Below are 23,195 nucleotides of genomic sequence, written 5' to 3'. Positions count from 1 at the left end.
CTGGAGAAATAGGCGGTGTCATCAGATGGCCAGTACTCTGTGAAAGCTCTATTTGACCTGGAAAAAAAGAGTGAGAGGATTCTGTGAGTAGTCTAGTAAGTAGATGGGATCACGGCTTTAAAAGTATTCGAACGATTTATGAACGTGCCCTTTGTTCCAACTTAGTAATTCTTACTTTCTGTAAATAACTGAACTGGAGAATATATAGGCACATGTATATTCACAATACAACTATATTTAACAGCAGTGGTAACTTGGAATTGGTAAGAGTAAAACCTGGGATTGTTTCATTTTTCTCACACAGTGGGGGATGTGGGATAATCTGGGAGGAGCTGGAAGGAGGAGGGAGAATAACATGATCAAAATATACTGTATGAAAAAATTCTTTTTTTTATTTTGTTTTTTTGAGACAGGGTTTCAATGTATAGCCTTGGCTTGTCCTAGAACTTTCTTTGTAGACCAAGCTAATGAAATATATATATATGGTTTTTCGAGACAAGGTTTCTCTGTGTAGCTTTACGCCTTTCCTGGAACTCACTTGTTAGCCCAGGCTGGCCTCAAACTCACAGAGATCCGCCTGCCCCTGCCTCTCAAGTGCTGGGATTAAAGGCGTGCACCACCACTGCCCGCCGAAAAATATTTTTAATTAAAAAAAAAAAAGAACTCACAAGTAGGAAGGGCAAAGGAGTGTAATTGTACCATAGCAAAAAAAAAAAATGATTTGATCTTTAATAATAGAAAAATGCACTGATATCGCAATGCCCATTATTTCAGAGACAGTAGAGAACATCGGGAAACACAAGTGGTGAGTGATGGGATTTACAATGTCTCCAACTCTCAGGCTTTCCTGTGGTTTAATTAAACCGTGGCATTAAAAGGCCTCTCTTGTCTTAAAATTCTGCATGCCCAATGAATTAATGTATAAAATTGGGACTTTTTAAAAAAGCCCATGAGCCAATGAGCAGATTTAAAATATCCTCTGATCTCTAGTTCAAATCACTGAAAATTCATCTTGCTGCAAAGCATAAAATTATTGTATAGCTGTCCTAAAGTGGCTGGAAGAGAAATCTCACCAAAGCCAAAATCAAATAAGCAACCGAGTTTTTTAAAGGGGGGATTTTGCACACAGCCACCACCCAGACCTATCTCCTGGGCCTTGGGTTGGCCACCCTAGGATACCCACAGGATCTCCATGACTCAGGATGGTGGCAGGATATTGAGGGGAGTTTCGGTAAGGGTGCAGTGATATGGGGTATCAGAAACCAGAGGCCTTGAACCAGGCCAGTGACTCATTGCATTGAACATTTACAGCAAGTAAGGCTGATGGGCAAGAGGATGTACTGCGTGACACACCACAGCACCTAGTGCCAGTCAAATGAATGAAGAGATGACGGAGAGGAGGGAAAGGAGGAGGAGGAGGAGCAAAGAGTTTTTTGATGTTTTTTGTGGTGGAGGGCACTGTAAGGGTGACAGGCAGGGGAACACAGAGGACTTGGAGATGAGTGGAATTCGTGTGCATGATATGAAATTCCCAAAGAACCAATGAAGAAATTATGTTTAAAATAATAAACAAGAATCTGGAAAGTCTATTAATCGAAATGTTCTTTGTGTGTTATTAGTTTATATACGGTAGGGGATTTTAATTTGAAGTGCAATGCAGTATATTTTTATGACGTAAATAATTTGTTATTAAAGAAAAAAGGAAAAGACATGGTTTTGCTAGACAACCCAGCCCAGACTGAACTAGTGACCTTCTGACCTCAATTCCCTGCATGCTGGGATTATAGGTGTATGCCACAATGCCTAGAAAGCAGCCCATGTTTTATCTTTAACATACCTTAAAGATTTTTACGCATGACTAAGATAGGTTTTCTTCTATTAAATGAAGAGATCTATTCATACTTCTGATATGAGTTACTGTCAATGTATGATAATCACATGAGTAATGGTATAAACAGTAATTGCAAAACATCAGAAATATAAACTCATAAATTTTTAAAATGTTTTTTATGTTTTATAATATAAAATGTTTTTCTCCTTGGCATTCCTGAACTTGTGAGTGTTAGGAGAAATGAAGGAATGGGTTCACTGAGATGTGCTGGAAAATGTAAGGTGTGCTTTCTTGCTTCTCCTCATACCTGTGAGTGGCATGTTCTCAGCATTCTCAGTTGGGAACGGGTGCAGAGCAGGGGGTATGGCTCCAGGCTGGCTGGGAGGCAGAGGGATGTAGGGTGTCTCCACATGGCTTTCATTCTTCACCGTATCACTGGAAAGTGAGCTGCCCTTATTACGGTTGGCCAGAAAGCAGGAGCTTGGGAAGCCATGAAGGCAGCTTTACTGGCATCTGCAAATGTTATTTTAAAGAGACAAAGATAGGATTATGAAATGCTCTTCGTTAACAAGCCCAAGCAAAAGACATTGAAAATGGATCTTGGTTGAGTAATGAATCTGGAAACTCCACAGGAAACAGGCTGGAAGGCTTTGATATTTATGGTGCTGGGTTTGGTAGTTGAGTATTTATGGCCAGGCATATTCTGAAGGGCACTAAACAAGAATCCACTCTGGGCTAACCAGGCTTCCAAAGGTAGGTTTCTCACCCGAAACAGGCTGTCCTTCCTCCTCCGATCTCCTGTTATATTTCTACATGGTACTGCTACACGTGCTGTTTTGAATTACAAGGATTTTTTTGTGGGCATGACAGACACTTCTCTAACTTTATCTAAAGTCTCTGAAATTAAGAATGTTAAGTTGTGTAAACTTCCAGTTTCTATTGAGGAACTTTCACTGCTTTGTCTAAATGAAGGGAAGAGGGTACTCCATCAATGTTCAGCTAGGATGCTAGTGGTGCTGAGCTTGGAGGAAAACAGACTATATAAACCCCCGTGTGCACCTACAGATCCTTAAACTTACGTTTAAAAAAAGGAATATGGAAAGTATAATAGTTGTTGAAGTTACCTGAGTTCTTCATATACTTGTCCAATAAGTTCTGCAGTTCCTGCTCTTTGTCATTATTAAATTGAGTCTCCATGGCCAGGAGGATGTATTCATCCAGAAGCATCCGGATCAAGTGGAAAGAACCTCGTTTATAGAAGAGGAGGCATGTACAGACAGAAAGTGGGGGAAGGAGGGAGGAAAGAGGGGAAGGAGAGAGAAAAGGAAAGAGAAAACTTATCTTTGTGACCATCTCACCACACTTTACAAGGAACAAGCGAAATAAACAAACACGTGTTGGACTTTCAATGACCTGCTAAGACCAACATGCTTAACTTGGGTCTCTAATCTTTCTGTGTACCTCCTGCTCAGCTCCCTGTGTGCACTGTCCTGCCAGCCCTTTGGCCACTAATTACATCAAAGGAAAATGTGGATGAAAGTGAGACAGGCTTTATGCTTTAAGAGGGCACACACTGGAGCATGATAAGCCTGAGCTGTGGAGAATGACCTCTCTTCTGCTTGATTTCTGTTTACTTTGCACTAAATAATTAGACGATGGCCAACGGTGTCTGAAAATTTTATCAAGTAAGATGTCTTTCCAGCTTGAACCATATTTGATTTAAAAATAAAAGCAACTGAGTAATTTTCATGTGAAAGGCAGACCTGAGAACTTTTAACTTCTTTGAACTCTTCAGCAGTCTTCCTAACAAAAGTCTTTTCTTCACACTAAAGTCAGGCTTCAGTGCCATGCATTTTAAGAAACTCGGAATATAAGAAAAGCTATTTTAAATAATAGACTATTGTTTTTGACCTTGCAACATATTTTTCAACTTTAATCTCACTGAACCCTAGATGAAACTTGAGTTGACTCTAACCTGTTTTGTAACACAAAAAGTTTTTAAAGTCCAATCACTGTCTATATGCTTAGTATTGTAACTGAAGGTTTGTGAGCTCAGAAAGGTTACGGCAAAGACAGTACTCAATTTTTGAAAAGGCTAACAGCCCAGTTTATGTGGTGGGTTTAAAGATCAGGCAAGACAGTTCAGAACTTTAGGAGCCTGTGCCTTCTAAGTTACACGTTGATTCCTCAAGGGCAGCTATGTGGGTACTGGGGAAAGATGCAAGAATGATGGGTACTGGGGGAAGATGTGAGTGGTCCCCATGCTACATGATGATGGGTACTGGGGGAAGATGTGAGTGGTCCCCATGCTACATGATGATGGGTACTGGGGGAAGATGTGAGTGGTCCCCATGCTACATGATGATGGGTACTGGGGGAAGATGTGAGTGGTCCCCATGCTACATGATGATGGGTACTGGGGGAAGATGTGAGTGGTCCCCATGCTAAGCAGTAAGTAGAGTCTCTGGGGAACAGTGTCTCAGTTACTGTTTGTTTTGTTTGTTTTATACAGAAAACCTACGCAAGCACTTCTACAGACGGTTCACATCAGTGGAAGTGTTTTGCGCCAGCTCTTCTAATACCTCTCAAGGAGAGAAACAGTGTGAGCATTTGACACTGCAGGATCTGATTCCCCAACTGCAGCTCCTAGCTACCGCTCTCAACTTGCTTGATAGTCAGACATGTTTTGAGAAGGAAAAATTAGCAATAAGGTGTCGAAGACGGGAGAACCGAAGAATGAGTGAAATCATGCAAAAAGCAATCATCGTAAGGCACACTGAATACCGAAACTCGACGCATTGTTCAAGGTAAGGTTGTGCATTACTCGGGCACCAAAAAAGCTCCACTTCAGCAGAAAGTCTTGCGCCCTCTTCTTCAGGGATCTTCCGTTTTGTTTGCTTGTCTAAAAGTAAAGGAGCAAAACGAAGCTATGAACTCGGCCATGTCACTGCGCATGCGCCCTGTTCAGATGCCTGGGTAGACAAACAGCCAGACAAGCAGATAGACAGCGTGGCTCCATACTTATTTCATCAAATAAAATGATTGCCCCGGGATTTTTAACTTCAGCCTGTGGTTGGTTTTTTTGGTTTTGTTTTGATTTGTTTTTGTTTTTTTATTTCATCTTGTTATTTCCAAGGCACTACGTCTTTATTCTTTTATAGCTTGGATTCCTATTAGAATTAGACTATAAAGTGAAATAATTCACAGGCTTTTTTTTTTTAATCTTCAGTTGTTTTTGATAAAGCTTTAAGAAGGACAGGAGGTAATGTCTGAAGTGAGGGTTGTACTTTTCTGTAAATGATTAACCGACTCCTCTGGTCCTGAACGAGAGTCTGTTTTCCTTCCAGAACAAAAAGTCCCCAGACTGTAACCAGTTTCCTTGATATGAAGTGGCTCGCGCCAGCTAGTGAGGGACATATTTGTTCTCAATGCCTTTCTTCATGATGGATGACTTTGAAAGCTAACTGAAACTGTTGAAGAAACTAAACAGAAAATGTAAAATTGTAACCTTCCAGATTCAGAATTTCAAATGTATAAAAAAAGCAAATCACAGTTCCAGTCAGTGTTAAGAAAATTCGTTTGTTTGGAAAGACTCAAATCTTTCCAGTTTCTGTGTTTGTCTTTAACTACTGCTATAGTTCAGGTGTAACTTTATAAACTGAAGATATCATCCTGTAGCTGATTCCGTGTTCAGTACTTTCAAACTGGTATGTTCCTAATTTTAATATTTGGGTCTTTCAATTTTTTAGGGTTTCAAAAACTTTACAAAGCATTTTAAATCAGCATACAAGCTATTAAATATCTTTATGGCACGGTTGAACAAAGTGTATTTTAGTAGACGCTCCTTCTCCTCATCTCCTTGCCCTCCACTGTGCTTGAACTCCCCACAGTCCCACCCAAGTCTCTTACCTCTCTCATGTCCCACGTGTCCCTTTTCCCACCTCATGCTTTCGTATCACCTGTTCTCACCCTTTCTTGCCTTTATCCACAGTTACACTGTAAGGCCTATGCACTTTCAGGCTCTGTCTCAGGCTCATGTGTGAGGACAAACACTTGCTTTTGTCCTTTTGGGCTTGGATCACCTCACTTGATACAGTGCATCCCAGATCCAGCCACTTTCCAACAAATTTCATTTTTCTTTACAGATGAAAAAAATTCCACTGGATACCACATTTTCACTCCCTATTCGTCTGTTGATGGCCATCTAGGCTGGCCCCTTTTCCTTATTAGGAAATACACAAAACATGGTTTAAAATCCACAGTCTGGATCTTTTCCACACCAGTAAAAAAAAAAAATTACAGCCAGTTTCAGATTTTTTTCTTAAAATACTTTCTGAATGATTCATAAAAATACCTTAATCACTCTCTGCTCAACCACAGTATCCAGCCATTCAATAAATGCTTCCACTGTAGCATTCTTCTTAAGGAGATCCTTCAGTTCTTGGAACACAGTGATAGAGTCATCTGCCAGGTCAAAAGAAGAGAAGGAGGAGCAGGAGGAGGAGGGAGGAGCAGAATGAGAACAAACAAGAGTTGGGAGGAGGAAGGGGATCAGTGGGAGTGAGAAGGAGAAGAAGGGTCATTAAGCATAAATATGATCAAAATACATCATATACGTATATGAAAAAAATCTCATAATAAAACTTGTCACTATGAATAGTCAACATGTAGTAATTCAAAATTAAAATATATCACAATTACTTTGAACCCAAGATAAAACTTTGAGCTACAAATCATTAGAAATTTTATGGCATAAAGAAGAAAGAGAGATGGGTAAATACATGAAATGTATTAATTTCTTTTCCTGATGATAGCAACAAAAACACTCAGTCACCAGTGTATCTGTTTTGGGATACACTGAAATACAGGTTTATATTTTATATATGTAATTTGTATACATGTCTTTGATTGGAATAATTACTTTAATGAATATTTCTTTTTAATTCAGCACTTTTATTTGCTGAAAGTAACTCGTTAGAAGTGTCGAAAGCTAATGAATGGCCCAGGCTAGGCTTGTTGATTTTCTGCTTTTTGAAAGACTCTATCTTCTACAAATTAAGCTCTGCACTGCAGAACTGAGCCATTTACACAGATAACATCTCTCAGAAAATTTAAAGAGACCGTCTAGGATTATCACATTGCTGAAGAGTTTGAGGTCTGCGGAACCCCGAGATGTAATGTAGCTAACTGAAATGAGGCTTGATGTCAGACTCCAAGAACAAGCCATGGCTTGTGCCATGTCCTGTAGGAAGCTGCAGGTTGTTCTGTCTTAGCAGACAGAAAGTGATAGGAAAAGAGAGTCTGCTGCTGTCCCTTAGTATTGAGCACAGATGCCTAACCACTCATATGGGTTGGGTTAACTTTGTCAAATAGTCTAAGGCTAAATCAGATCTGTATTTTAATATCATTGTGTTGAGGCACAGTCTTAATATGTGTCATACGCTGTATACAGGAGCATAGGACAAAAGCAAATGTGATTGTATGTCATTTAAAAGTGGAAGAAAATTCAGAAAACTCAAAGCCATACAGATTATTTCCAGGTTATATATTTTTGGTTGTTTCTAATTAAAAATATTTCCATCAGAGTTTCTCCAACAGATGTAACTTTGCTGTCAGGGACATTCAGTATCATCTAGAGACATTTTTGGTTGTCACAGATGGAGAGAATGCTGCTCATGGCATCTGGTGCACAGAGGCCAATGATGCTGATAAATGTCCTACAATGAATGACACATCCTCCTTGCCCCTCAGATAAGTTACCTACCAAGGGGTCGATAGTGTCAGCTAGGAGATTCTGTTGTTAGCTAAACAGACTCACGTTCACTGTAGATGTCGGATTCCGTGTCTGTACTGCTGGGGATGGTGAGAAGTGCCTGAGATCCGATACTATTTAAGTCAACCTTTTCAATATCAGATACCATGGAATTCACCACATGCTGGTCAAAGAGAGCTGGCCTGGCAATCTGCACATAGACAAAAAACAAAAAAAACAAAAAAAAATCTGAAGTGTATCAGTTACAGTCTACCTGAGACAGTCTTTAGCTGTGATAAAAGTAGTTTCTTGAAGGAAGACAATCATAAATAACTCTTGAGTTTATCTGTGTGTAAATACATGTTTGTATGTAGTTGTATGTACGTGTCTCTGTGGAGGCTAGAGGTCTACATTGGGTGCCTTCCTCAGTTTCTCTCTACAATATTTTTTGAGACAGAGCCTCTCACTGAACCCGGAACTCATCGACTGAACTAGATCGACTGGCTGGGAAGCCCCAGGGATCCTGTGTCTCGGTCTTCTCTGTACCGGCTTTATGAGTATAAGCTACCGCCATGCCTAGCTTTTGTGTGGTTGCTGGTCCTCATGTTTGTATGGCAAATACTTCATTGACTGAATTCTCTCCTCTGCTCAAGCTTTCCCCTCATTTTAAATTTAAAAGCAATAACTGAAACTCATGATCGTCTTTGAGATAGATTTGAAATTTCATTTGAGATTCAGAAAATGAAAATAATATTTTTGATCCATCATCACACAGCAAGAATGATCAAATTTAAATATTAATTTAAAAATAACATTTTAAAGGTTACATTTCTTGCCTGGACCTATCTCTAGTTTGTTTCTTTTTTTTTAAATTCAGGATACTGAAATCTTAATAACGCCAATAATTATAGTGACAGCGACGAGTGTCTATGCTTTTTCTATATATGAATTATTTTGCTGTTCCGTATTTGGCAGGGACTGTCAGCTGCAGTTTAAAGAGTAGAGAGCTTAGAGGTTTAATAACGTTAAATATCACACAGCCAGGCTGGAGAGATGGTTTACAGGGTAAGAATATGTACTGCTCTTCCAGGGGGTCCCAATTTTATTCCCAGTACCTATGTCAGTCCGTTCACAGACACCTGTAACTCCAGCTCTGGGGTATCCAGTGTCCCTGGCCTATATCCATGTGCACATCCATAGACACACATATACTCATCGTGTTAAAAAGGAATCCCACAGCCTCACTGCTCCTGGACTCATGTACACACACACACATACACACACACACACACACACACACACACACACACACAATTTAAAAGGTAAATGTGAAAAAGGAACCACACAGCCTCACTGCTCACAACTTTGCCTTGTGCCAGCTGATATCTTGCTTTTGAGACTACAGTAACATTACTTCTTATTTTGAAATAACGTAGAAACATTGCAAAACAAGTGTGGAGAATTTCAGAATGCTGTCCATCCAACTTCTTATACTATATACATCATATTACATGGGCATTGTCTATTTCCAAAAGCAGGATATTAATACATGTGCTGTACAGTTAGCTAAAACACAAACATACAGATATAATTCTATACCGATGCATCCTCTCTCGGGTCTAGTATTTGCTCTAGGTTACACATTTCATCTTGATGTTGCATGCTTCGTTTCCTTCAAATTGTGAAAGATCTTTCATTGGAAGAGTAGCTCCCTTTGCCTTGGGTGACTAATATTCTCAGCGGACCCCATACCTGAGCAAGATGCAAGAAAGACGTCTGTCGCTTCAGAGAAGACACGAATCTTCGCACAATGGGGATTTTCTTGTCAGTTAGGGCTTCTGGCAAGTTTTCCAAGGATGAAACAACCCACTGTTCCCAATTTTTAGCAAAATTTCTTATGTCTGATAGCAAGCTACAAAGAAAACGCTGGGTTAGGTGCTGCATTGTTCAAAAAATGTATTGAATATCTGCCTTTCAATGGATGATCCTGCTGGCCAGTGGTTCCAAAAGCATGAATTTGAAACCAAGCAGACTCAGCCTGGAGCTGCTATATATGATCTTAAAAAAAAATGCTCAATTTCCTCAAACTCCAGCTTCCTCATCTATTCAATGGGACTAAGAACAGTATCTGGTCATGGGATTATTTTAAGAATTACATGAAATGACTCATGGGAAATACCCTTGTTTGAGCCTAGCATGAAATTAGTAATCAATAGGTTCCTTATTATTATTAACTCCTAATTCATTAGTTTCTGTGAAATACATTTCTTGGGAAAATGTGTCAGCTTTTTGTTACATATTTGACTTCTTGGATGATATTACATTGACATTGTAAAACTGTATGTATTTAATCAGTTTTATTGATATATTCTTATCATCGAAGTATAAGTATTGTATGTGACAGGTAGTCAAAAATGTACTACTTAGAGAGTCTACTTAAAATTGCAAACTGTGGCAGCGTGTAAGAACATATAAATATTTAAAACTCTAAAATCCTCATATTTGTTTCGCAGAGGCAGTCTATGTATAGTTGATGAGTTTGTATGTGGGAGGCAGTGATAAAACATAGGGAAAAGCCAAGTTTCGGTCAAGCCCTGGGGTCTAGCTGCCGCTGGGACATTGAATGAACTCTCCACATCCAGCTTCCTCCTTTGGTAATTTTGGATTATAATATTCACTCTTGAATAATATTCAAGCATTTATCATTCAATGATAATGAGTCAATTAAATAAATGACAGTATTCTCTGAATAATAGGAAAGTATGCCTTCTCTTTAAAGGAGAGCACCAGGCCATGCACACTAATGTGGAAATGTTCTCGGAGGAACTGCAATAATGTTAATATTGTGCTTTCAGTTTTTCAATTGTCCATATGGTCAAAGGTATTTTGGAAAAAAAAATATGATTGAATGAAGCTCAGCTGTTACCGCTATTTTAGATAGTCACGTAACTAGTTGCTTGCCACTAAATAAGCATGAATTATCATGTGTAACTGACTCACAGGATAGATCAGGTGCTTGAAGTGCTCCATGGATGATTGAAAAAGCTATTGACCAGACCAAGGCCAACTACTACATAAAGAAAGAAAAGGTGTCAAAAATAAATATGTCTATCAACCAACGTGCATCAGAGCACTACATGAAGGCATAATTTAGTTTGTGGCCTCTGTCTAAAAATAACTTACATTATTTCACAGACTTTTTTCAAGGGAAAATGTTGATCATTTCCCCCAAAGTTATGTTTTCACGCTGGAAATGGCTGTGTGAAAAATCTCCCCATACATTTTAAATAAAGTATTTAAGATCTTATTTCTTTACTGAAAGAAGGTTCATTATTCCACTTCCTGATTTTGCAGATTAAGTTAATTATAAAAGTGTAATTTAAGATTTCTCCAAAATTCCCTCACAGATTTCATTATTTTGCTTATTTTTCCCATTGACTGTCCCATGCATTCTCCATCTAGTCTTCATTGAAGAACTTTGAAGCACATTGGAGGTCGACCGTGTTTGGATACCAACTTTTTTTTCCCACTTTGGCAGGTCTCACACTGAAGGTACTTTAGGTTTTCATTTTACCCATTTTATTATCTGATGCCCAAAAATGAAGACCCTGGCACACCCCTTTCAGGTGATAGAAGAAAAAAAAAATATTCTTGATAAAAGAATGACTTCCAAGCCAATGTTTTTCATTAACATGTGTATGAGGTGAAACTGCTATTCTTATGAGGACCTGTCTTGTTTTATTAGCTGAACATACCTTTCAGGCATTTCTTGCATTGTGGCAGGAATGAGGACATCTGTAAGAACCTTAACCAAAGCAAAAAGAGTTAATATAAACCTTTAGAAATGATTGTGATTAGAGCTTTGGGAGAATGGGCTTGTGTCTTACCACCCAGGTTTAGGCAGAGCTAAGAACTGAACCAAGACCTCTAGGATGCTAGGCCAGCAATCTGCCCAGCGAACTTCATCCCCAGCACCAGAAATGATTATTTATTTATTGATTGATTACTTTCACTTGTTACTTTCCTAGAGAGTAACATGATTTCTTTCTGAGTGGGTATGTGGGATTTGTATGTGAACATAGGAGACAGTCAATTAACAGCCCTCCTTTGAATTACTCATGGATTGGTCTTGCTAATCACACACTGTTTTGTAGACTAGCAGTTAGATGTGGGGGGGAGAACCTTACAGATGCTCAGTTTCCACTCTTATTTCCTGTGCCCTCTGTGCCTCCCTGGTCCTGCCATGAGGAAGAGAACTAAATGTATTTATTGATACTTAGAACAGGACATTCTTGCATTGGGCTAAAATTTTAAAAATCATTTGTGCATGGGTTGGGGGAAGGGTGGGTGTGTGGAAGTTATTTCTCAGGAGAGCTGAGTTGTTATCCCAATGGTGTCCCTCTGACGGTGACAGCTGTGTATCTGAGCCTAGGTCTCCCCTGTGTTCATTCAGAACCACCTCATGTCCACCAATTGCTTTTTCAAGTGGTAAGCATTACAGACAATCATATAGCGCAAACTGAATCTTTCTTTGAAAATATTGGCATTTATTTAATTAAAAAAAAAGAAACAAAACAAAGATGGTCTTTGCTCTTTCTTGTCCATCAATATAAGCCTGAAGTGAATGAAGGCAAGAAAACCCTGCACTTGGTTCTGCATTCTCTCACTTTGTGATTACTGAACAGACATGTGGTGCCTCACTTCCTGTCCTCAAGTCAGGCTGTCAACTGTTTGCAAAGCTGCCTCTGAATGATGTAGCTGGTGTCTCCTCTAGTTTTCCCGAAAACCTGAGAAAGAAGAACTAACTAATTTGCCCTACATGTTTGAACTTTCTTGCCAACTCAGAACATGTTCTCAAAGGGTAATTTTTGGTTTTCCATATGACAACTTGGCAGGTAAATGCAGGCAAGCTCATTTTAAGGTGCAATATTATTCCCCCCCCCCATTTGGGCCTTCTTACTGTCAACTGTGGAAGATGCTCTCTCCCTCCCCACTAAATGTTTGGTTAGGTCAACCTGGTTATCTGTCCCAGGATCTGTTCTTGTGACCATTCTGAAGAAATCTGTAGACTCTTATTAGGTTAAAGACAGAATTGGACATTAATGCATTTAAGTTAGAGATTTTCAAGGTGTTTATCCAATGAGAGTATTTAATTCTGCTTTCTCCTGAGACAATTGATGTTGTATTATGTTAATATGAAAACATCTCATAGAGATAACAAAATTTCATAAACTTTTCAAATATTAGCCACCATATCTTATTTTGGATTGTTCCTAAATGTAAACAGAAATTGAGCTGGTTTTGCTTACTGTAAAAAGGTTTTTAAATAATTGTAAATATTTTATAAGCATTCAGGGTGTTATTTAAGGAAATGAATTCTTCATGCTTAAGGCAACCCAAGGAGCTTACCTTATAAAGAATTGAGTCACAAACACAGAAAATGTCAATGATAACAGGATTTTCCAGCAGGGGAAGTAGATGGTCAGGCATTCCTTGCCAAAAGTGCAGTAAGAAATGCTGGATCTAATTAATTGTAGAGCAAAGAGCACATTGAACTTATTAAGAACAGGATGTGAATGTTTACATAATGTCATAGAGAAGCATTCTGTAACCTCACCTCTTCAAAGTTCCCATTGATTGCGTTGTCAAGGATACACTGGCAGTGAGTTTTGTACATCATTATGAGAGTATCAACCTATGTTAGGGAAGAAAAGGCTTAACTAAGGAATTTTTTTTAATTTGTTATTTATTTATTTCATACTTAGATGCTCCTGTTATAGGCCAGGCATTTTGCTCAGTGCAAAGGACCTAGAACAAGGAGCAGATCCTTACTTATCCCAAGATTACTGCCCAGCAAAGGAAAAGGATGGGGAAATTGGTGATCTGATGCCATACAACATGATAAGATGTAACATGATACATGATATTAATAAGAGCATTTTAAAAGGTAGTAGCAAGGGAACCATTGACTAAAATATCATCTTAATTTTCTGCATAAGAAAAATATGTTTTATTGGAAAAAATGAATGTACAACATCAAAATGCATCACCTTTTGGTTGTTGTTGTCTTTGAGACAAGGTCTTGCTATGTAGCCCTGGCCAACTTGAAATTCACTATATGGACCAAGCTGGCTTTAGACTCACAGACATCTGCCTGCTTTCCTCCTCCCAAGTGCTAGAATAAGAGGTGTCCTACCACATATCTGACCTAAACTACATCAACTCTTCGGATGCTGGGAGCAGTGTGGTGTAGTGGTTTCAGGTTTTGACTCTAGAGTCGCCTTAATAAAAGTTCTAAATGAATTAACACATACAAAGTGGTTAGTGTATGTTTGAAAAAAAGGATGAATGTTAGCTCTTTGGATCACAGCAGCATCTTATGGTGATGTGATCATTGCCTGGCCTACCATTTTGCGTTTTACCTCTTATTATGGGGACAGCATCCATCTTTATGGTCTAGTTTGCCCCTAAATAATGATGGCATGAAAATTAGCACTCTCTTTCAAGGAGTCATGCTGACCACAGGATATTTCCAGGAGGTGTCTGCATCAAAGCAAATGAAACTTCCCTACACTTTAGACAAAACTATTATGTTTAGATAGGTCACCAAGCAAACGTTTTACATGAGAATAAGGACAGTGTGAAGGATGGAAAGGAAGCCATAAAATTGTCAAAATACTGTTAGGAAATACAAAGGGTATCAGTGGGATGAGAGAAAGCAGAAAAATGTAGGTAACTTGGGTATGCATATAATCAAAGTTAAGTAATATACATGTATTAAAATTTTATAATGCAATTACCTTATTCACTTTATATAAATTAATAAAAATTAACATGTTGGGCTCCAAACTCTACTAATATAATTATAAATTCTAGCTCACATGTTGCTTTATTTTTTTCAAATATGCTGCTTTACACACAGTTCAGCAGACATTTTAGATCTTATTATTAGTATTTCATGTGTTTAATATTTATATGCCTTATGACACTAAACTTTAATTGTAGTGTACTTGTATTCTTCAGAAATACATTTGATTTTATTTTCTAGGAATAAATATCATTTTTGACATTACCAGAAAGAGTCAAGGTTCAGATCAATTATAGACAGTGAACATGGAGTGGAGTTGATCTCCGCCTTGAATGACGCAGCAGAATGAAAGTGCAGCCCCACCCCCACCCCCAGGCTGTTGGCAATGACATTTACTGGGATCAGCTCCTCACTGAGCATTCTCCACTCTTTCTGCCCCTGGCTTCAGCTTTCTGGGATCTGATAGATCACCTGTAGATCTTGGCAACTGTAGGAAGGTAAAACGGTTAAGCTGTCCTTAGGACAGAGAGAAGGGTATCAGTCCCTGGACTGGTAAAAGAGTTCACTGGGAATGAACTTAGAAGCAGGGGGTCTCATAATCAATCACCCTGGGTACCTGAGTGAGAAATGATCTACCAGAATTTCAATGTGAAAGGTTGGAATTCCTCGGAGGCCAGCAGAGAAACTGAAATAAACTATTGGCCCATGTGCCTCACCTCTCTATTTTTCTCTGTCACTTGCCTCCTTCTCTGGCTCTCACCAGGTATATTTACACAGTAAACATTTTCATGGCATGCTTGCATGCAAACAACCCTCTCCACAAAGGAGAGCCAATACCACTCTCCTTCCAAGAAATGAAGTCCCATTGATTTCCACAGCTCCCCCCACAAGCTGCCACATGTTAACATTTATTCCAATTTCTCTAGTATGAAGAATCATTATATCTATAAATATAAAGTGTGCTAACCTAGAGAACTGTGATTGGAAGTGGGAAGAGAAGGGAATGGATATATTCAACATCTGAAAATTATCTTCACCACTTGGTCTCTTCTTACCTGGCATGGTCGTTCTGGCACTCATGTGGGTCCTATAGTTACTCTGCGTCTCTATTTATGTATCAATAGTTAAAAAAAACCAATATCCTATTTTTGTTTCCTATTTTTCTACAAAACTCCTATTGCTAAAATGATTCAGTTAAGTACTAATAACATCCTTGTGTGTTTGCACCTCAAAATATGAAATGTGTCAAAAAGCACTTTCATCCAACATGAATATAATGAGCTTTACTTGAAAGAAACACATAAAGATCATTAAGCTCTGATTCAATAATGGTACCCACTAATAAAGAGCCAGTAATTCCCCACCAAATGACTTTAGAAGTGCAGAAATAAGAGAAGATTTGGTGTGAGACTTTATTAAAGACACATTGGAAATTCTTATTGAGGGATACTTATAGGATGAAATGAAAACAATTCTCCCTTGCCATCTTGTGTAACCCTTACATTTCTTTAGCATCCCCTTCATTGCTAGGAACAGATTTCATCCTAGAGAAATGTTCAGTGACTATTTATTGAAATAAAATGGAACTAACAAAAAAAAAAAAAAAAACATAAAGCTTACCACTGAAAATCTGGATGCAATAAACACAGTATAGTTTTTTTCCCTCAATTTTGAACTTTAAATAAAAATAATCTCTAGCCTTTTGGGATTTGTTTTACCACCTTCTGATTATGCACTATCATAGAGACGGTAAATAATTAATTGGAAAGTGTTTAATCAATGTTAGTAAACATTTGTCTCTCCTATAAATCAATCAATTCTGTTTGATAATGCAGATTTCTGACTGCTTCCTGCAAGTGCCATAAGATTCCCAACGAAGGGAGATACGGAGCCAACATATCAGAAAATCGATAGAGAAGTGTCTTTAATTGATACCTTGTCCTTAGAAAGGCATCCTTGGTACACAAGATGTTGAGCACTGGGGAATTCTGGAAGAAGTGTTCCTGTTTTTGAGCTAAGGGAGTATTTTCGAGTAAAACCACCCTGTAATTAAGAGAGGCACAAAAAGAAATGTCATGGTTATGGACTCCAAATTCGGTAAGGAAACAGAAATGAACATTTCAAACTGTGTACATTTAGAGGTTTGGGTAAACTGTGTAACTGAATTAACCAGATACATCAGCCAGTTTGCTCCCAAATGTTACATAACTTCATCATCAAAATATTTTCCCTCCCACTTGGGAGTTTTGTTTTGAATATTTGCCATTTTTAGAGAGCAAACTCAAGTTCATATTTGTTAATGGTACATTTTGGAAGGTCTACTACTGGAATTGCTAAAATTATTTTAGCTACAAAATCAAGGGTTGGTGGATCCCAACTGTGCATTTCCCAGTAACATAAGCAAGACGATGAGAACTAGATCCACTTGCTGAGTCTCGGGTGGATTCATTACTGCTAGGACTTTATTAGCATCCAAGTCTTCTGGTTTCCAAACTTGTAATTTGAACTTCTCTACGTCAGCGCCCCCACACTGAATATGGAAGTTTGTCATTCTTTTGCATCTCTGGAGGAAAACAGTCTTCAGCAAATTACAAAAAAAAAAAAAAATTTGCAAAGACACATTGTGTGATACATGTAATACTGCAGAGCTGACACCTGTGGGAAGAGTGGATGTCTGTTTATAATGTCCCACAGGCCAGAACTGATTGTTCCCACTCTAGAAACAGAAGTTAACAAACTTTTCAGAGGCAGTTATCCTTGGGAGGAAGGAACAGAAGAACCAGGAGTTCAAGGGCAGCCTCCGCGGCACAGAGAGCCTGAGGTAACCTTGGCCACCTGAGACCCTGTCTCAGAAAACAAAAATTAAAACTAACAGAAAAAATTAAATAGATGTGGTTGCAATCAAAAGTTTGAGTCAGGAATAAAATTACAAATATGGTAAAAGATGGGAAGGAAGGAATTTTGTCCTCTCTTCTAGCATCTCCAGACTTCTGGGTTTCTTATGTTCATCTATGTTGTGTTGAATAAGTTTACTAGACTAAAGATTGATTACTAATGTACACATGCAGGGTTTCCACCCTGTCTTATCAGTACCAGGCTTTGAATATCCTTCTAGAATTTTCATGGTAAGACAGCAAAAAAGTTTGGAAGACTCTTGAATCTTTAAACATCAAATACTTTAAAAATCACTGGATTCATATGGAAAGATTCTATATAAGCATGTAAACCAATTTTATATTAACATGCAAACCAGTATTTCCTAATTGCTATAATTTTAGCCCTAACCTCTATTCTCAAGCATGATAAATATTAAATAAAAACTTAAGAATAGTCAAGAACTATTACAGAAATAATCTTCATATGCTGATATAATTGCAAGTTGATTTCAACCCACTCCATCTAATTAGTCTTCATAATTCAAGATTTATTTCAAAGACTTTCTATGCTTTGGATTTGCCATGTATTTTGAACCCTGTCAGTGGACCATCAAAGATGAGTACTGTAGGCCGAAAAGAAAAACAATGCTGACTTACGAAAATAAATAATTTTGTTTTGTTTTGTTTTTGTTGTTGGTTTGTTGGTGAGTGTTTGTTTGTTTGTTTGTTTGTTTGTTTGTTTGTTTGTTTTCAAGATGAGGTTTCTCTGTGCAACAGCCCTGACTGTCCTGGAACTCACTTTGTAGACCAGGCTCACTTCAAACTCACAGAGCTTCACCTGCCTCTGACTCTGAGTGCTGAGACAAAAGCTATGCATCACCATGCCTAGCTAGAATTTAGGGGTTTTTTTGGTTTTTTTGTTTGTTTGTTTGGTTGGTTGGTTGGTTTTTTGGTTTTGGGGGGTTTTTTGTTTGTTTGTTTTTCTAGACAGGGTTTCTGTGTAGCTTTGGAGCCTGTCCTAGAACTCACTGTAGCCCAGGCTGGCCTCAAACTCACAGAGATCCGCCTGCCTCTGCCTCCCAAGTGCTGGGATTAAAGTCATGCGCCACCACCGCCTGGCTAGAATTTAGTTTTTAATGAAAGAACAAGTTTTAACCTCATTGTAAAGCCTAAAACATCAAAAGTTCAAGGGAAAAAAAACTCAGCATAGGCAGTACTCTTTACAATATCAGTATAGGAAAGGACTTTCTGAATAGAACTCCATGTGTCCAGGAATTATGTCTACAATTTATACATGGGACCTCATAAAACTAAAACCCTTCTGTACAGCTAAGGCAACAGTCAAGCAAATGAAGAGGGAGCCCAGAGGCTGAGAAAGGACCTTTGACAGCTAGCTATGCATCTGACAGATGATATATATCCAGACTGTATAAAGAGCTCAAAAAACCAGTCAAAAATCATGATCCAAATAAAAAGCAGACTGTAGATTTGAACAGAGAGTTTGCAATTGAGGAAATAAAAATAGCTAAGAAATATCTCAAAAAAATTGTTCATTTTTCTCTAGCAATTAGAGAAATGAAAACCAAAGCAACTATGAGATTTCATCTTACCCCCGTCAGAATGGTAAAGATCACCAAAACAACCGAAAACAAATGCCGGCCAGCAGGTCGGGGAAGAGAACCCTCACTCACTGTTGGTGGGACTGCAAACCGGTGCGGCCACTATAGAAATCAGTATGGAGAAACCTCAAGAAGCTAAAAATGTATCTACTGTATAACTCAGCTATTTCACTCTTTGGAATATGCCCAAAGGACTAGGCATCCTACTCAACAGATACTTGCTCGGCCATGTTCATTGCTCTATTCACAATAGCTAAGAAATGGAAATAACCAAAATGTTCTATGACTGACGAATATATAATGAAAATGCGGCACACATACGCTATGGAATACTATTCACTTACGAAGAAAACATAAAATCATAAACTTTTCAGGTAAATGGGTGGAACAAGGAAATATCACAATGAGTTAGCCCAGACCCAGAAAGACAAACACTCACACATGTGCTCTCTTATGCATAGTTCCCAGCTCTGAATTTTTAGATGTGAGTGTGTAACCTAGAGTAAGAGCAGAAACCGGGAAAGTAAAGAAGGACCAAGTAGGGGCAGGTGGGGGAAGGTATTCTAGAGAGAGGAGTAACAGAGCACAAGTATATGAAAGGGGAAATGAAAAAAATTGGGGGGGGGCTTTTAAATGGGGAAGGCAGTAAGAATGAGAGGGAGAGAGGGGGTAATCATACTAAGGAAATTTGGAAAAGCCATAGGAATCATGTCATGTTTACCTAAAACTATATATGATGTATATAAGTTGTATATATATATATATGGATATTATATATAAAACATACATACATATGTATGTATAGCACATATGTAATTTAAATGAAGTTATCTCATTTGGGGTGACAATGGTCCCCCAAGAGTCAGGTACTAGTTACCAAAATCCTCAGTACCAGGCTTGAAAAATCTTTGAAGTTCTTGGTCAGGGATATTCATGAGATTCCCCTCCAGCCAACAGAGGCTATCACTGTGTCCCTTTGTTTCCTCCCATAGTTTACAGGTTAAGTCTGTGCTGCTGAAGACATCACACACTTTGTATGTGAGACTTAGAGGAATGGAGCTGGAATTACCCTTGAGGCTTCCCTTCTGAGAACTAATGCTCATAGAACTGGGAGGTAGTATTCAAGCTGCCCACAAAGGAAAGCAAGTGACAGTCCTACCCTTCTGTGGACCTACAAACCACAATAATCAACATGAGCAAGATATCCTCAAAGGCACAATAGTGGCACTCTTATCTTGAGGGTAGTCAACATCTGTCTAATTGAACTTAGGACCTCTTCAATAGGGGGGAGTTCATGCCTCGTACTGTAAGTCTAACCATCTACTCTTGGCTGGTGATGCCATGGAACTTAGAGAACCTACTATTGCCATTTCCCCCAAACTTCTATGATTTTGAACCACATTCTAAATACTATACTTATCTTTATAACCAGAGATAAATGCAGCTTCACCCTCATCAAAGAAGCTTCTTTGTGCAGTAGATGGAGACCACTACAGAAAGACACACTGGTCAAAATGCAAAGAATAACAGACTGTGAAGTGCCCAGTCCCAATTGATCAAACATAACTCCTGCACCTACACCTCAGGGAACATCGTGGGAAAGGAGCCAGACAGATTGTAAGAGCCAGAGGACCAAGACATCTGGTGAGAGATGGTGTCTTCTATATAGAACAGGAGAGCCGTACTATGAAATCACAAGATTATGTTTGTGTAAAGTAGACCTGCATAATAACAATATCAGTTGATATGTCAGCATGGGTAGGGGAAATCTCACAAGGTTCTACCCCTAGATAAAGAGAGCTGTAGATAATTAATGCCTTATGAGACAGGGAGAATCAATCGTCCTCTGGGATGAGCCTCCTAATTGGTTATCCAAATGGTCAACCCTAAAAATATCTGAATATGAGCAACACTAAATAGACCCAGCAGGTTGTATTTATATATTTATGTGTATGTATACATATAACAATAATAATTAAAGAAAAATGAGGAGAAAGAGAAGAAATGAAATTGGAAGGGGTTGGAAAATAGGTGGGTAGATCTGGGAGGAATTAGTGGGTTCAGTGGGGAAGTGAATATGATCACAACACACTATATGAAGTTCTCAAGGGTTCAAGAAAATATTGTTTAAAAAGTTAGAAAGAAAGTAAGGCATTCTCAGAGAATGGAAGCAGGATGAGCTAGATATCACCAGGGTTACTCTGCAAGCTTGCAGAGTATTGCAGGCTGAAATGAAAGAATGCCAGAGAGTACCTTACCCCACATGAAGCAATAAAGAGCTAAAAAGAAAAGGTAAATTGTAGCATGAATCTTAAAAATTCTTATTAATAAAATCAAACCTGAGGCCAGTTATTGAGGTCAATGATGATAGATCAGAGAGACAGAACAAGCCACAGCTACCTCACCTCGACGGATCCTCAGCTGGTCTTGTTTCCTCAGACTGGAGGCTTCTGAGTCCTCATCCAGAATGGGTCTCAGCTGAACTGCTGCTCAAAAGCCTGAATGCTTAACCAGCCAAATGCTTAACCAGCCAAATGCTTCTAGTTTCTGGTCCTCACGCCTTATATACCTTTCTGCTTTCTACCACTACTCCCTGGGACTAAAGGCTCACTTTCTGGGATTAAAGGCGTGATGAGTCACCATGCCTGTCTGTATCCTTGAACACATGGATTTCTGCCTCTGGAATGCTAGGATTAAAGGCATGTGCTACCACTGCCTATCCTTTATGTTTAATATTGTGGCTGTTCTGTCTCTGACCCCAAATAAGTTTATTAGCATGCACAATATTTGAGAGACACGATACCACGGTAAATAAATACAAGGTAATTGCAAAAGTCAGTTGCAACACTGATTTCTGTTTTCACTTGAGTTAAAAGAACAATGCATTGAAAGAAAAGCATTTGCGCTACCGTAACTTTTGCTTGTTACCTCCACAGATTGTTTTCTATATAATTTCATAAACAATAACTGTCAGTGTATGTTTGGGGGCACGTATGTATAAAGTGTGATTTGTAATACAACTGAAAAGGATAGGGATAAAGGTGCAAAGTAGTCATTTTCGATGCGTCACTGAAATTTAGTTGATTTAAATTCAGACTGGAGTTTTATACCATTAGGATACTAAACATGATATAAGTAGTAACTACAAAGAGTCAGAGAATATACACAAAAAGAGGTGAGAAGGAAATTTTACTTTAAAAATTAACTAAACAGAAAAAGGATATAGTAAATTGAAGTACAAGGAGTGGGGTGGGTCATGCGTGCATATCTCTGTGTATTATAAATAGAAATTTCCCAGCAAAACTGTTTAGCATGCTAGAAAACATTGCGGAGTAAAGTATAAGTGTCTATCTTAATAGTTGGAAATATGCACATTGGAAATACTTTTGTGTAATTGTAGCTAGCAGTACAGGCAGAAGATGAGCAAGAGGCACACCAGCCCAAGGAAAAACTTTTAAAACTACATTTCTTTGGTTATGCTGGAAATTGTGCACAAAGATGGCAAAAGTCAAAAATGACACTATGCTCTCTGGAGTGTGTGGCACAGAACCAGAAGGGACTGGCTATCTTTCCGTATCCTCGTTGCTATGGTTGTGCTACAGGAGATGCCAGGTTATGTACTACAGACTGGCCACAGAAGTCTGCTTTGTTTCTTTGGTTTTCTGTTGGGTTTTGTTTCATTTTCTTCTTTTGTGGCTGATGACTTTAGTATTTGTGGGTAAACTATTAATCATATTGCTAGGAGCCAAAAAGAAGGAACCTACAGAAAAGAGACAAATGTGATTATAAGGGACAAGTGTCTGACTTGTCAGGAGGACAAAGAAAGGAACTAAGTGGCCCGGTGTGGCTACGTGATGACAAAGGAGGACATGATAACAGTCTGCAAATATTTGAAAAGCATATCCCAAGGAGGGAGGGCTTGAGATTGATCTTGATATAACATTGTTCAACTGATCATGAACAGCTAATGTGAAGGAGAAACAAGCTGGCTATCGGGGAATTTTCTTCCCTGTAGTTTATGAAAATAAGAGACTATTCTCCAAGGGATGATGGTGACTTTGATATTCTAGCTGTTTGAGACAAAATTTACCCCAAACCAGAAGAGTCACAGGAAAAGGAACCAACACTACTATCACCACATGATGCTTTTTTTGACAAGGATGCCAAAAATACTCATTGGAGAAAAGACAGACTCTTTAACAAGTGGTGCTGGGCAAACAGATTATCTACATCTGAAGAATGAAAGAAGATCCTGTTTTCATCCTGAACTACACCACTTGTAAATGGATCAAAGACCTTGATGTGAGGC

General features: G+C 38.6%; 1 protein-coding gene across 1 annotated transcript in view; it reads right to left on the bottom strand.

The window, feature by feature from the left end:
* Rfx6 (regulatory factor X6) overlaps positions 1-23,195 on the bottom strand; it is a 65,149-nt gene that overhangs the window by 17,759 nt on the left and 24,195 nt on the right. Inside the window, 11 exon segments of the mRNA XM_037200387.1 lie at positions 2,139-2,318; positions 2,321-2,344; positions 2,956-3,078; positions 4,616-4,733; positions 6,186-6,295; positions 7,650-7,794; positions 9,336-9,495; positions 11,339-11,388; positions 12,993-13,106; positions 13,201-13,278; positions 16,327-16,434. Coding sequence (XP_037056282.1) covers positions 2,139-2,318; positions 2,321-2,344; positions 2,956-3,078; positions 4,616-4,733; positions 6,186-6,295; positions 7,650-7,794; positions 9,336-9,495; positions 11,339-11,388; positions 12,993-13,106; positions 13,201-13,278; positions 16,327-16,434 — 1,210 coding nt within the window.

This window comes from Peromyscus leucopus, chromosome 8a (genome assembly GCF_004664715.2).
Source record: "Peromyscus leucopus breed LL Stock chromosome 8a, UCI_PerLeu_2.1, whole genome shotgun sequence".
NCBI lineage: Eukaryota > Metazoa > Chordata > Mammalia > Rodentia > Cricetidae > Peromyscus > Peromyscus leucopus.
The sequence above is the reverse complement of the archived record's forward strand: the minus strand, read 5'-3'. Positions and strand labels throughout refer to the sequence as shown.